The 15,971-nt window shown below is 36.7% G+C and overlaps 1 protein-coding gene and 1 pseudogene across 3 annotated transcripts; both read left to right on the forward strand.

Annotated features, from left to right (window-relative positions):
• Positions 1 to 368: 368 nt before the first annotated feature.
• LOC109091288 (lysine-specific demethylase 4C-like) lies at positions 369 to 14,772 on the forward strand. Of its 3 annotated transcripts, XM_042711686.1 has the most exons (22): positions 369 to 511; positions 1,152 to 1,318; positions 1,518 to 1,693; positions 2,018 to 2,132; positions 2,219 to 2,412; positions 2,547 to 2,585; positions 3,146 to 3,260; positions 3,361 to 3,498; positions 3,619 to 3,812; positions 4,966 to 5,132; positions 5,967 to 7,645; positions 9,367 to 9,478; positions 9,572 to 9,753; positions 9,836 to 10,055; positions 11,017 to 11,093; positions 11,191 to 11,246; positions 11,376 to 11,484; positions 11,766 to 11,954; positions 12,896 to 13,066; positions 13,286 to 13,405; positions 13,501 to 13,593; positions 14,134 to 14,772. In XM_042711686.1, exons 2-22 carry the CDS (start codon positions 1,187 to 1,189, stop codon positions 14,293 to 14,295), a joined length of 4,440 nt encoding a protein of 1,479 aa, XP_042567620.1. In that variant the 5' UTR covers positions 369 to 511; positions 1,152 to 1,186; the 3' UTR covers positions 14,296 to 14,772. The 3 variants fall into 3 exon arrangements, with proteins under 3 accessions (XP_042567620.1, XP_042567520.1, XP_042567570.1); XM_042711586.1 differs by lacking the exons at positions 369 to 511; positions 1,152 to 1,318; positions 1,518 to 1,693; positions 2,018 to 2,132; positions 2,219 to 2,412 and adding an exon at positions 12,656 to 12,730 and having other exon boundaries at positions 2,552 to 2,586; XM_042711636.1 differs by lacking the exons at positions 369 to 511; positions 1,152 to 1,318; positions 1,518 to 1,693; positions 2,018 to 2,132; positions 2,219 to 2,412 and having other exon boundaries at positions 2,552 to 2,586.
• A 520-nt stretch (positions 14,773 to 15,292) lies between these two features.
• The window catches only part of LOC109108358, a 43,372-nt pseudogene continuing 42,693 nt past the window's right edge, over positions 15,293 to 15,971 (forward strand).

Raw genomic sequence — 15,971 nt, forward strand, 5'->3', positions numbered from 1 at the left:
CATTGCATCATCAATGAACTCACTTTAGCTGGAAGAATGACTCTGTCATTGTCTTCTTCTATAACTGACAAAATATTTTCCTGTTTGACACCGTAAAGCTGCTTTGACACAACCAGTATTGTATAAAGTACTATACAAAAAAAAAAACAAAAAAACATTTATTTTATTTTGTATTTATTTATTTATTTTTGAGACAAACATTCCTGACTATACCTGTGCTGCATCTGATTTTATAATTTTTATGACCAAAACTAAACCCCCCCCTCTGAGATTAATAAAGTTACACTGTATTGTACCGCATTGTTTTGTGATGCCTTTGTATCTTAGACATGTAAACCTGTACGCTTTGTATAACATACAGTCCACCAGATGGCGTTGAGCTCTCTTCAAACCCAGAGCGAGAGGAAGAGAAGCAGAAACGGAATCGTGTGAGAGGAGAGAGCTGTCATGAAGTAGAACAGCTGGGCTTTTAAAGGGACTGGACTGCGTGCCCCGATCACACTACACTGAGGTATTTCAAATCTATACACATGACAGAGAACACGCGTGTTTAGCGCACGGGAACAACTTCATCTTCCTATTATAGGCTCAAAGAAGAACTCTACACAACGAAACTAGAAGTGAACATTTAATATGCTCACTCTAGCAGCTAATGAGCTAACTGTAAATAAACCTATCCGAGTAGAGTAAACAGTATAACTTAAACGATAAAAATAACGAAGCGAGTTTACACTATATATATAGGTATTTCAGTTATATCTACTCTGGATTTTCTGTTTGTGTATCATTGTTTATCAGCAGATTATGGGAGTGGGCCTGCGTTGAAAACGTTTGTAAATAACACATTCAGGCTTGCTGCATTGTGCGTTAATAATGAATCACGATACAAAAGAGATAATTTATTTTTACAGATATTGATTATGGTAAATTTCAATAGAATTGTGGATTATATAAATAAACACACTTGTAGGTTTGAGTGTTAGTAATCGCACTGGTGAAATCCTCGTCTGTAAAGTGCATATCTGTATGTATCAGGCGCGAGATCATTATATAAAACAATCACTAGACTGTCAGTCAAATGCATGGGAGAGGAAGCTGTGTTATTTATGATGTGAAGGGGGAGGTCTGATTGCACACGGTGTGCTCTGCAGGTAGAGCCTCTGGGAGGCAGGAGGGAGAGGTCAGGATGGCAGGCGCTGGGGCTAACCCTGCCTGTAAGATCATGACCTTCACACCTACCATGGAGGAGTTTAAGGACTTCAACCAGTACCTGGTTTATATGGAGTCTCAGGGAGCTCATCGTGCAGGACTGGCCAAGGTTGGTATGTTTGTATGTTCATGCATGTGATTGATAGGAAAAGTGTATGAAAAGATAAAAGAGAGATGGGCATTATTTATAAGAGCTCACAACTCTAATAAATAAAATGTAGTCCTCTAACTTTATATCTCAGTTGTAGACTATATAGTGCAAATACAATAAGAGAGTGGCTTAAAGCAGATTTGAATGATTTCCACAGGTCATCCCACCCAAGGGCTGGAAGCCACGGCGCAATTACGATGATATCGACGATTTCATCATCCAAGCACCTATTCAGCAGATGGTCGCTGGCCAATCAGGACTCTTCACTCAGTACAACATCCAGAAGAAACCGCTCACTGTGCAAGAGTTCCGCAGACTGGCCAACAGTGACATGTAAGTGACGACACGCAGAAGTGCATGCACATATCAGGCTTTTAATCTACTCCAATGGCATTTAAACACAGTTTGTGCATGCAGTGTATATTCTGTTCTTCTTTTTACAGTACTCCACCACAACCTACAGTCTAGGTTATTATTTCACATTACCCAGAAAGCAAAGCAGCGCATAGAGGACAGTGGATGTATTAACTAAATAAACAAAATAGTTTTGAAATGTTGTATTCTGGATTTCTATTGCACGCTGTAATACGATTCCTTTAAATGATAGATTGACCTATATTCGTTAAGGCCATCTGGAAATGTGTGATTTACCTACTAGTACTGCACACCTCGCTACCTGAACTATGAAGATCTGGAGAGGAAGTACTGGAAGAATCTGACATTCGTCTCGCCCATCTATGGTGCTGATGTGAGCGGCACGCTCTATGATGAGGTGAGGATGCAGGCGGAGCACAGCTCTTGTCCTCTGGACATCCAGAGTAACATACCTCAGAAGATCATGTTTGCCTCTTATTTCAGGACATTGAAGAGTGGAACATCGGGCACTTGAACTCAATCTTGGATGTGATTGAGGAGGATTGTGGAGTGTCCATTCAGGGTGTAAACACACCCTATCTGTACTTTGGAATGTGGAAGACCAGCTTCTCCTGGCACACGGAGGACATGGACCTCTACAGCATTAACTACCTGCACTTTGGGGAGCCCAAATCCTGGTAGGGTCTGCTGTGGTTTTCTGTGTTTCTCGAGTATGCATAGATCTTGTTGGACTTCTTTTTTCATCTACCTTTGAGGACCTGGAATTCTGCCATTTTTAAAAAATAAATAAATAAATATACCAATTTTACAGGTATGCCATCCCTCCAGAACATGGGAAGAGATTGGAGCGTGGAGCGTAGGTGCTATAGGAATTTTAAAGGACACCTACAGTGACTTCTTAGAATTTTAAATAGGTATATATATAATATATATTGACTTCTATAAATATATATAATCTTAATATTTATATAAAAATTTTTTTTTTTTGCATACTTGCTTGTATCCAGTATATCTAGGATGACCGTACATCCTCTTTTTTTGGAAATGTACTGGCCAGGATTTCTAAACTGCCTAAAATGTCCAGGTTTTGGCTTTGTTTATCTGTGGTTTTCATGCTTGCTGAGGGTAATGATGACTGAAAAGTAGTTTGACCGATAGCGTGCAGGCATTGTACATAATCATCCAGTTGTGGTGTTCGGGAAGGTGGGAACTACAGAGACACACATAATGTGCACATATACTTTAAAAATGAATTTTAATAGGAAAACAAACCCCGGACATTTTGGGCAATTTAAAAATACCGTCCAGAACATGTCCGGGAAAAAGAGGGCTTGTGGTCACCCTAAGTATATCTAGCTAATCTACATATCAATATTTCCTCTGTGTTGTACTGGGTGTGATGAATGTGTCTTTGTCTTTAGGTTTCTTTCCTAACAGCTTTAAAAGCTGCGAGGCCTTCCTGAGACACAAGATGACACTGATATCCCCGTCTGTACTGAAGAAATACAGCATACCATTTGACAAGGCAATTTTCAATTTTCTAAACTTTTTTAGTTTTGAGTATAATGTTGTGTCTCAGTTCTCCTTGTATGTAAATTTGATAATAAACCAATATATTATTACAGATAACACAGGAAGCGGGGGAGTTTATGATCACATTTCCGTATGGTTACCACGCTGGCTTCAACCATGGCTTTAACTGTGCTGAATCCACCAATTTTGCAAGTATCCGGTGGATCGATTATGGAAAAGTTGCTACGCAGGTACTAAGCTTTTCCTAATATATATCTGGCACCTTCATGTTGCCGTCATCTACAGCTGGTGAACATTTGACACTCTTTGTTTTTTTGTTTTTTTTTTGTGGGAAATCTGTCCTCTTGCAGTGTACATGCAGTAAGGACATGGTGAAGATCTCCATGGATCCGTTTGTCAGACGATTCCAGCCGGATCGCTATCAGGCTTGGACACAAGGCAAAGACTCATGTCCATTGGATCACACCCTGGCCACACCCAGCACCACACCAGAGCTGCAGAGCTGGCTTCAGAGGCGGCGCAGGAAAGCTCCCGCCACCACAAGGTGTTAGCACGGTTTAACAAGGGGGGCCTTCAACGGTCAGTTTCCTCTTTTAGGTCAACTGCTGTCATGAAGGAGCAACAGTGTGAAGACATTTCAATTTATTTAAGACCCTTCACCCAGAGACAGATGTTTGGAGACTGACTCTATCGCCATTTGAAGTACTGACCAGTGTTGTTATTGTTAACTAAAACTATTAAAACTTTTTTTTTTTTAATTGGAATGAAGTTGAAATAAAATAAAATAAAATATACATATTAGATTTAAAAAAGTTTGAACTTAAAAACTTATTTTTTTTTAATGTTGCCTTGGAAACGAACTGAAATATAATACCCTGAAGTAACTAAAACTGAAATAAAATAATGCTAAATAGAAATATTTAAAAGAATGACAAAACCACAACAAAATTACTAAAACTTAAGCTAAAATGGAAACTATATAAAGGCTAATTCAAAATATTAATATTATAATAGTATATTACTAATACTATAATAACACTGGTACAGACATTTTTTATTGTCGTAGTAATGTATTAAGGCACAGCAAGTAGTCTCCGTCTGAGCAAAATATTACAAAATATTTAAAACCTTTACATTATAGTTTGAAACATAGAGAGCCATGTGATGCCAAATATCCAAATGTCTTCTCTATTAGCATAAATGTTTTATTTTTAATAATAAAAAAATATATTTTATGCAGATGTAAATCACTATAAGAGATTAGGAGGGAAAAAATGCTGTTTACTGTGGAAACCCATTTCTGCCAGTGAATATAAAATAAAAAAGGTTTTTGTGACTTAACTCACAATTATGACTTTTTCTCACAATTGCGTGACAGAAACTCTCAGTTGCATGTTAAAAAGTCAGAATTGCGAGATGTAAACTCACCATTATGACTTAGTTAAATGTGATATGACTAGTTATAAATGTGAGATATAAGCTTGCAAAAGACTTTTTGTCTGAACTGGACTTAACACTCAACTTCTAGTTTATGTTTCACAATTTCTCAGAATTGTGAGATGTTAACTCACAAATGCGAGATAAAAAGTTGCAATTACCTTTTTTTATCCTGTGGCAGAAACAGGCTTCCGTAGTTAACTGACAGGCTTAGTTTCACAATCTTGGAAAGTGCGTGATTCATCTTTATGTATCAACAGTTTCCATTATCCACGCACATCCTCCAAGCGACTGAAGACTGTGGACACTGCACCAGTGAAGGGGGGCAGTCGGAGGAGTAGAGGGGCAGCTTTAACATCAAAAGACAAGGATAAGGAAGACCCTGTGAAACACCAGAAAGAATCACAGAACTCAGGCCAATTAAAAGGCTAGTATCTGTGTTATTTTTGTAAGCTCACAATACATTCCACAAATAAGCACTGCTGCAAATAAGCATTTGCATTTGTTCTCTAATTCAGAAATACATGTAAATGCATTTTCATATTTATTTTATGTGGCATTAATTTCTTGAATGCAATATGTAATTTGATAACACACTCACATTAAGGATAGATAACATTTCTGTTAAGCCATATCAATATCAGACTGCATTTTGTTTTAAATAAGTCCTAGTTCATCAAAGCACTGCATTTTTGCTGAATGCAAATGAACACTTGTGATATATTTCAGTTCTGATATAATTTTTGATTGGTCTGTCAGAAAAATTAAAAAATAATTCTATGCATAAATAAAAATAAATTGCACACTATCGTTAAGGCCAGTATAATATATTTTTAAAGAAATTAAAACTATTATTAAGCAGCGATGGATTTAATTGATTAGATTTGATTGATTGAAGTAAAGGTAAACACATTCATAATTTTACAAAATATTTATATTTCAAATAAATTCTAATCAATCCTGAAAAAAAAGTATCATGGTTTCCACAAAATTATTAAGCAGCAGCACAAATGTTTTCAACATTGATAATAATAATTTCAAGTGGACCAAATCAGCTTATTAGAATGATTCATGGCTGCTGAAAATTAAGCTTTGACAAAACTGGTATAAATAACATTTTAACATAATAATATTTCACAGTATTACTGTTTTACTGTATTTTTGGTCACATATCCTATCGGAAATGTATGTGCAATACCTGTGTGTTTATATCTCAGAAAGCCTGTTTTATTATTTCATGACACTTGTTTTGTCTTATTAGGGCTCACTGGTCCATGTCGACAAATGTGTGTTGTTAAAGTAACAAGAGTGGAGAATGACTTGCTTGCCCACTCCTCTAGACAAGTCAAAGATGCTTCCCCCGAGCGACTCTCAAGCCCTGCCACATCCAGGCAGAGTGACCCCGACCCAGGTCACTCAAGCTCCCAGACGTCTTCAGATTTCGATGAAGGTCAGGTATCCACAAACACAAGCTCTACCGAACAGCCTGGACCTGAACCAACCTCAGAGAGTGATGTCACTGAGGATGTGACTCTGAACTCAGAAAGAACTACTGAAAGCCCTAATCAAACATTAAACTGTGAATCTGTCCCGGAAACAAGTGCTCCTTCTATTCCTGTGACCCACTGGTCGAGACTTAACTCCACTGGTGCTGCGGTTTTATTTCCGGAAGCTGATTTCCGACGAGATAAAATTGAAACAGAAGAGACAGTCACCGATATCTTGACTGAAAGCAGCATCGATTGCGGCACATCAGCACTTTACAAGGAGCAAAGCTCGATCCGTCTAGACTCGGCTCAGGATTCAGAAACCTCAGAGAACAGAACAAACCCTGAAATCCAGACTGCTCAGTTTAGTGAGATGCCTCTTTTAATGCCCGAGCTCACAGAAGAGAGAGTCAGTCCTCAATCCCTCGCACCTGAAATGCCCTCGCTGACTCTCGCTGTCCGACCCGACACTACAAATCACAGTCCGAGCGACAGTGCACCTGTTCTCCATCTGGAAAACTCGCCTCCTGTTATAACACATGATGCGGCGACTTGCTCTGAAAGAGCTTGTCACGACTTGCCCTTCGTTGCACTCCAAGAAGGCGTAAACCAATCACAAAACACAACCTCAGACAGCTTTATAGCAAAACCAGCATGTCCTTTCTTAGTTCCGGAATGGGGGGCACCAGACGAGTCCAAACGGGAAGGACATGAACACATCTGCCCATCCACAGACCAGAACACTCAAAATGAGTCCATTTCGCAGTTTAAAATCACCACTCACGTAGCAGACGTGGATTTAATGGACGCTCGGGACTCTGAAATGACTGATAACTCAGCAGAAAGAAGTCTTGAAGAGCAGCCAGGCTCTCTCACATCCTTCCAGGGCTCCTTCATGGAGTCCAAAACCTTCACCATTTGGAAAAACCTCAGCTCCCAGAATCCCGCAGTGCTCATTGAGAGCCTGCAGCCCGAGCTGGTGGTGGGTCTTACCACATGTGGGAGCAGTCTCACAGACTATGCTCACGACTCGCCGCCCTACACCATGTGGTCCGAATCAGGGTGCCAACAAGAAAAGTTCCCTGACTCTCCAAACTCTTCATCATGCACTCAGACCTGGACCAACCTGGAGCCCATTCCCATGCAGTGCTCTGGTGCAGACATAGCTGCAAACGCACCCCCAGATCTGAAGCAGCAGAACGTGGAGTTGGAACCGGCTAAAGCGTATGTGCTCGGTCAGCAGGCGGGCTCTCAGGAACCTCAGGAGGAAGAGTTCAAAGGTCAGGAGTATTACGAATGTGCAAAGTCAGAGCATGATGGGTCTGTGAGCGACTCTGATTCGTGTGAATCAGGAGATAAAGGTGCTGACAGCAGCAGCGAATCCAGCGAGGAGAATGCCATGAGTGACCCTGAGTATGTGGAAACGGGCCTGGAGCCTGGGGAAGTCTGTACAGTGAGTTCTGGTGCTACACCATGACAAGCAGTACATCCTATTCTATATAGTTCTGAACTTCCGTCATAAACAACATTTGACCGGGGTGACAAGACATTTTTTGCTGATCACTTGGTTTCCATTTTAATCATCTGATACTTGGATGTACTTCCCTGCAGTAAAATCACTATGGTCAAAAATTTGACTTGAATGTTAAATAACAAATGTGTTCTGATTGGCTTTTGTTTTGTTTTCTTGTTGTTTTTCTACGCTTAACTAAACCTAAACGAAATTTTGCATAAACATTTTAAGCAACTCGTATACAATCACATATACAAAAAACATGGACACCAATTTTTTTATATACAGAACAGGTCAAAAGTTTGGAAACATTACTATTTTTAATGTTTTTGAAAGAAGTTTCTTCTGCTCATCAAGCCTGCATTTATTTGATCAAAAATACAGAAAATTTTTTTAAAATAATTGTTTTTAAATTTATTATACTTTAAATTATCATTTATTTCTGTGATGCAAAGCTGAATTTTTAGGATCATTATCACATGATCCTTTAGAAATCATTCTAATATGATGATTCATTATCAAAGTTGGAAACAGTTCTGCTGCTTAATATTTTTTCAGAACATGTGATACTTTTTTAGGATACTTTGATGAATAAAAAGTAAAAAAAAAAAAAAAAAGAAAGCTATGTTTTTAAAGAATAAATATTTTGTAATAACAATATACACTACTGGTCAGTAATTTGGGGTCAGTAATTTTTTTTTCTTTCGTTTTTTTTTTAAATAAAATCAATACTTTTATTCAGCAAGGATGTGTTAAATTGATAAAAAGTGATAGTAAAAAAAATATATTAGAATATATATTATTAGAGTTTTTTTTTTTTTTGAATAAATGCAGTTCTTTTTAACTTTTTATTCATCAAATATATTAGACAGCAGAACTGTTTCCAACACTCATAATAAATCAGAATATTAGAATGATTTCTAAATGATCATGTGATAGACTGGATGTTACATGTGACACTGAAGGCTGGAGTAATGATGCTGAAAATTCAGCTTTGTATCACAGGAATAAATTATTTTTTTAAAGTATATTCAAATAGAAAACTATTATTTTAAGTTGTAATAATATTTCACAATATTACTGTTTTTCTGTATTTTTGATCAAATAAATGCAGGCTTGATGAGCAGAAGAGACTTCTTTCAAAAACATTAAAAATAGGAATGTTTCCAAACTTTTGACCTGTACTGTATATATATAATTTTCATATTTATTGTTTTTTTATTATTGTTTGTGTATATTTTATTATTTATGTTATGTTTATTTATATTTAATCTATAGAAAGTTCAAACAGAACAGCATTTGTTTGAAATACACTTCTTTTGTAACAATGTGAGCCTCTACTGTGACTTGATCATTTTAATGCATCCTTGCTGAATAAAATTATCAATTCAAATTTTTTTTTCAATCTTACTGACCACAGACTTTTGAATGGTAATGTATATTAATTTCCACCTGTTGTGAATCCAGTGAAAATTTCTGTACACATAAATCAGAGCACTCACTCACTTAATTGCTGTTCACCTTGTTAAAGCATTAATAAATGTTCACATACTATATATACGCACACACACATGCACAATAAAGGTAGCAACAGTTTTTATATTAAGTGCATCTCTCTCACTGACCACCTCTTTGTCTCTCTCTTATTTTTGCTCTCACAGTATCAAATGCAAACTGTTAAGAAGACAACAAAGAGCTGGCGTCACCCCCTCAGAAAGCCCACAGCAAGAGCAGTGCCAAGTGCTGTTAAACAGCAGGCTGCCAGCGATGATGGTGAATATTTAACCGCTTTCATTTCATTATGAGCAATAGACACTTAAGATTAGGAATCATTAGAGTAAATATTTATTTGTGTTTGTGTCTCAGAGACTATAGAGGAGTGTGCGACTGAAGAAGAGGAGCCGGAAACTGAGGAATGGGCAAAGCCTTTAGTGCATCTGTGGCAACACAGAAAAGCTCATCTTCAGTACGAACGAGAGTACAACACGACGGCAGCTAAAACCACTCCACACTGTGCTGTCTGCACCCTTTTCATGCCATACTGTCAGGTAGACAGATACTATGTACTGATTTGTGCGTGTGTGCTTTGTGACACACACGTAATTCAGACTCTTGTTTTTGCTCTCACAGCCTGATAATTTAGAGGAGCGAAGGCATGATGTCTCGACGAGTGCTGCCACAGAGTCTCAGGGGTCATGTTCTCAGGAGGCGAGCTTTAGATCACGACCTCTGATCCCTGAAATTTGCTTTGCGTACCAGGAGGGCCCATGTCCCTTGAACACACTGTTGGAGGAGGATGGATCCAGTCCTCTTGTGAGCTGCAATAGCTGCTGTGTTCAAGTTCATGCCAGTACGTCACTGAGATCACTCAACAACATACATAACACATGAAAAAAAGACAAATATGATGATTGCTTGGCAGTGGACCACCTTTATAAAATATTATTAAAAATGTAATATTAAATTACACTACCATTCAACATTTTTAAAGAATTCTTTTATTTTATTTATTAATGCTCTACTTAATACATTTGTGGTGATGCTTGTTTTAAGATTCTTAAAATTCAAAAAGTTCAAAAGAACAAAACTTATTCAAAACAGAAATATTCTGTAATAATTTAAGTCATTACTCTTACTTTTTTTTTTTAATTAATTTAATATATCCTTGCTAAATAAAGTGTTAATTTCTTAAAATAAAAAAAAACTTTCAAACACAAGTAAATATATTTTAAGATATTATTGAGTTATACATTTTAATTATTTAATAATTAATCATTTAATAATTATAAATTATTAATTTCCTGTATAAAGAACCATTTGTGCTATATGACAAAAATATTGGTCATTCATTTACTTTTTCTTTTTTTAGTTTGACTATGATTTTAACCTAAATTGAACCTAAATTAATTGCTAAATTAAATAATTGTCTTTTGAATTTCCATTGTACTGTAAGTTATTTTTTTTTTATTGTATTATTTTTACTTTTTTTTTTTTTGTATTAAGTTGTTTTTTTTTTCTGTTACCATGTTAGATGTATAAGCTGGAGGAGAAACATTTTTATCTATTTATTTATTTTTTGTATCATGCCTTTTACAATAAATATTGTTACAAATCAATTTAAAAAAGGGCTGTTAATTTAATAAAAGAGTTGCAACTAATCTCATGATTTATGACTTTTAGAAAGCATAATTAGGTAAATGTGTTGATACATTTAAAAATTAATATGTTAAGTAAACATACACACACACACACACACACAAAACAGTTTGTCATAATATAAAATGTAACAGATTGTTTTGATTGGTCCACAGGTTGCTACGGTGTTGCTGCTCATGATGTCGGTCCAGTGTGGACATGTGACCGATGTGTGAGCGGAGACCTGGCAGCTGTATGTAATAATGCAAACATTCACCGTTTCTGCATCAGCATTATTTATGGACTAGTTAAATTTTCACTTGCCTGTCTGTTTGTGTGTTATATACCAGGGCTGCTGTTTGTGTAACCTGAGGGGAGGTGCATTAAAAAGAACCTCAGATGACAGGTAATCTCCTGACTGAGTAGGGTTTTTTTTTAACACACATTCTCTGGTGTTTCAAATACCGAAAAAGAGTTTGGTCAAGCTAGTGTTCTTAGTAATAGTATAATGTATTATGTATTATACATGCTATAGATGGGCCCATGTGATGTGTGCTGTGGGTCTGCCTGAGGTGAAGTTCATTGATGTGGTGAAGAGAGCTCCTGTTGACATCAGTGCCATACCTGTACAGAGATATAAACTGGTCAGTAATAAACACACACACACACACACACACACACACACACACACACACACACACACACACACACACACACACACACACACACACACACACACACACACTCGTAGATAGTAGAAAGTGCAGAAGTCTTAAAAGCCCATCAAAGCTGAGCAGTTTAATGTCTTTTGACACACCAGTGAAGTACTAAAACTAAAATGAAAAATGTTTAGACAAAGTCTTGACATTCTGTTATGTGTTATCATCTGTGTACACTATCGTTCTCTCTCTCTCTCTCTCTGTAGAAGTGTATATATTGCCGGAACAGGATAAAGAAGCTGTCTGGCGCGTGTATTCAGTGCTCATGTGGTCGTTGCCCGACCTCTTTCCATGTCACCTGTGCACACGCAGCTGGAGTTCCCATGGAGCCTGATGATTGGCCGTATGTGGTTTTCATCACCTGTCACAGGCACCAGTCTCGGAGCTCCAGTGCTGTGCGTATATTTTAATAGGTTGTGTTTAACCATCAAACTAAAAACAAGAACACCTAATAATACACTATGAATAGATATTTTTCAAAAAAAGGCTTGTTTTTTTTTTTTTTGTTTATTAAAATAGATTTTGATTGTTTTTTTTTTTTCAGGGTTATATTATTTGACATTTGAAAACCTTGCCATCTCATTAAAAGTCTCATAAAGATATACTTGGCACTTGACATAGACTACAGTCATGGGATTCTGCAGCGGTCCTGACTTTGCTATGCAATTTTGTTTTATGGTGGTCTTGTCACGTGACAAACTGACTTAGATTATAGTTAGTTACTGCGATTTCATTTTAAAGATTTTGTCTTTTGAAAAAATGATACCAAACTACTTACACTACCTTTCAAAAGTTTGAGGTAGGTAAGATATTTTAAATGTTTTTTGGAAGAATTATCTAATGCTCATCAAGGATGCATTTACTTACAAAACAAAAAACAAAAACAACATAAATACTGTGAAATATTATTGCAGTTTAAAATAACTGTTTTCTGTTTGAATATATTTTAAATGTAGTTTATTCCAGTAATGACAAAGTTGTATTTTCAGCATCATTACTCCAGTCTTCAGTGTCACATGATCCTTCAGAAATCATTCTCATATGTTGATTTGCTGCTCAAGAAACATTTGGAATTGCAATTACATTTGTTTTTTAGGATTATTTGCTGAATAGAAAGTCTTCACAGTCACTTAAAACAAATCTTGCTGACCCTAAACTTTTGAACAGTAGTGTAAGCACAACTTTTTGACTTTAATAAAATCTGAAAACTTTGAAAAGTGGCATGCCCATGACGATATGAATTGCATGTAATTTTGTTTTTCAATTAATAAAAATCCAGACAGAGAAAATGTCATACAATTGACCCACTACCATCAACATTTCTTTCTCCTCCCAGAAATCGAAAGTTAGCAAAAGTGAATTAGAAGTGGGCCAGACGGTGATCTCCAAACACAAAAATCTTCGTTACTACAGCTCACGTGTCACTCAGGTCACGGCCCACACATTCTATGAGGTCATGTTCGATGATGGCTCGTTCAGCAACGATACATTCCCTGAAGACATTGTGGTGAGTGTTTCTATCACTGCTAGCCATTAGTTGTTCTAATTAATATCTTGTGGCATGTTTGCAGTAAACTGAAGCATGAAAACTACATACAAAAAATACAATATATGCTTGCAAAGTTGTCAAGCTCTTATTTTTCACAAAGTTTGGTGTATATAAGCACTATGTTTTTAGTCTCCCATTCAGAGATTTGAGAAAAATCTGTTCTTTTTTACCCCGCAGAGCAGAGATTGTGCCCAGCTTGGGCCTCCTGAAGTGGGGGAGGCTGTTCAGGTGAAGTGGCCCGATGGGCTTTTTTATGGAGCCAAGTACCTTGGCTCTAACACTTCATATATGTACCAGGTGAACACACACTCATAATCTCATTCTCTCAAGTACTGCTGCTCTACTGCTACCCTAATAATCAGCCATGGTTTGTCCTGTGTTCTTGTTTGGAGGTGGAATTTGAAGATGGATCCCAAGTATTGGCGAAGAGAGAGGATATTTACACACTGGATGAAGACCTGCCCAAAAAGGTCAAAGGTCGTTTGGTGAGTACTGGTTTGTAAGTTTTTTTTAATTGGATAATTCTTTATTTGTTTAAAACTCTTGTCATCATTTATACACTCTTTTACGTCATTCCAAATCAATAAGACTCGTTGTCTTCAGAACACAAATAAAGATATTTGTACATTTCTCTTCAGAATTTTTAATGTTCTCTTCAGAATCCTTGGATTAAACCGCTCGATTCATGTGAATAACTTGTACGACTCTTTGAAGCTTGAAAATTGTGATTTCTTGGACTTTCAATCGATGAACAAAAATGAGGAGAAAATATTAAAAATACCTTTATTTGCGTTCTGAAGATGAATGAAAGATGTTTGGAATGATGTGAGGGTAAGGAAAAGATGACAGATTTTTTAGTTTTAGGTGAACTATTCCTTTAATACCTTCTACGCTACATATTTGATTGATTTACATATTTTGAATTGTGTTTATATGTTGGTTGAATGCGAATCCGTAGTTGGCAAATACTTGACCTTTTGTGGTTTTCTTCAAGAGTGTTGTTTTTTTTTATGTGTGCTTTGCAGTCCACGGCGTCCAGCATGCGTTTCCAGGATGCATTCTTCACCACACAAGGCGAGAGGAAAAGGCGACGCACACCGAATTCTCGCTTCCAGACGGATTACATCGCCAATATTAGCCCTCGAACCTTCACCAGGATCTCAGAGACACGCAGTAAAGCAAACTAATGGAGGAATGCAGAGCTCTTAAATAACAGAGGGGTTTGAAGATTGTACATCAGCGAGATCATGATTTTTAAAAGTGACAGAAATACTGTGGTCTCATATGTCAGGGACAAGAATGTTTTTCTAAATTAGAAGATTTTCCTGTTATATTTCAGAGGTTTTTCTAGCCTCAAATGATATTCTGTAGCATCGTAATCTTGTAATTTCCTCCCCAACACAGCTGAGACTAATTTCACCTGCATGCTTGTTTTGTAAATGATTTGTCTTGTGTCATGCACCATTCCTAGTCACTGACACTATTAGCATTGAGCTTAAAATGGTATAAATACCAAATAAAAAAAAAAGTTGCTACTGATGTCCAGCAAAGCACATGTCACCTTTTACTTTAAATCTCGATCTTTTTATTTATTTGGGCGTTTATTCTTTCTTTTCTATGTGATGCTTACAGCTGTTGAAAAGATTAAAGAGATTGCTTTGTGATCTGTGCCTCGACTTCAATTGATGAAATGCTTTACACTTTATTTTTTATTTATATAGCTGATATGGATTTATGCAAATGTACTGAATATAGCTCACAATATCAATAGGATAGTTTTTTGGATAATCTTGCATGATCTTGTGTCAGATGCATAAACACAGCCACAATGTTAAGACTGTGTCTTGAGTTAACCAAGATGTAATCAGTCGTCTTACTTTTCTTATTCAAACTGTGCCAATCTACCTTTTTGTAACTGGCTTTAAAAAGTTATGATCAGTCTCGAAGAAAACAAATTAGATGACTAACTTTTTACGACTAGTCCAAGCAGTTTATGCAGTTATATGTATATTAATAACAATTAATTACATAAAGTATATATATTTCTGATGGTTAAACTGTAAAGATTCATGCGTAATAACTTCAAGCCTATCTTTGCCTGAGTTTGATACAGAAGAGACGTTTTCTCATTTATTATTATTTGTATTCTTTCTGTGTGAATGTAAAACTTTTAGGTGTTTCTCGATGACAGTATAGTCAATGTGGCCACAGTTGCATCAGCCCCATCAAAGCCAGAGGTGATCATGAAAAACAAAAGCACAATTTTATTTACATCCGATGGTTTTATTAGATTTTTTTGTTTTTGTTTTTGTTTTGTTTCTCTGACTGTGTTCCTAGGATGAGTGGTTGGCATGTCAGAGAATCTGGCTTTATCTTGAGAGTATTTTCAGTGCATCCAGAGGCACTTGCCTGCTGAGTCTAAGATGTTCCTGCAAGTGGACAAGTCCTGGAAAGAGATCATGAGGAAGGTCAACCGTCTGCCACACAAACAGGTCTGACAGCGTGTAGCTCAGGAAATGCACATAAAAAATAAGCAATGTAATGTCTGCATTAGATGAGCACATTTATATTTAAAAAATAAAATTCAGGTTTAGTGGCAAAATAATTTTATCTGCAATTTAGTGCATCATAAAAATGAAAGCTGTAGGTAAAATGCAACAATGAATGCAATGACAAATGACTTTCATCAGTGTTGCCCCCTACTCTGTCTCCTCAGGGCTTCTGGATATTTTCCAAAATAATAACGCACTCCTGGAGCGGATACAGAAATGCCGAGGCTTACCTGGAGTCCAAAAGAGTTATCTTCCCAGGGCTCCTATGCACACGCACACACTCACAGCAGTTTCTCATCAGAATGCTGATT

The sequence above is a fragment of the Cyprinus carpio genome, chromosome A1 (assembly GCF_018340385.1).
Source record: "Cyprinus carpio isolate SPL01 chromosome A1, ASM1834038v1, whole genome shotgun sequence".
NCBI lineage: Eukaryota > Metazoa > Chordata > Actinopteri > Cypriniformes > Cyprinidae > Cyprinus > Cyprinus carpio.

Excerpts from the sequence above, each read along its gene's own strand:
- LOC109091288 (XM_042711686.1), top strand. The coding sequence starts at position 1,187 with ATGGCAGGCGCTGGGGCTAACCCTGCCTGTAAGATCATGACCTTCACA. Across the intron at positions 1,694-2,017 it reads AGACTGGCCAACAGTGACAT|GTACTGCACACCTCGCTACC; the intron begins GTAAGTGACGAC and ends ATTTACCTACTA. Across the intron at positions 2,413-2,546 it reads TTTGGGGAGCCCAAATCCTG|GTATGCCATCCCTCCAGAAC; the intron begins GTAGGGTCTGCT and ends CCAATTTTACAG.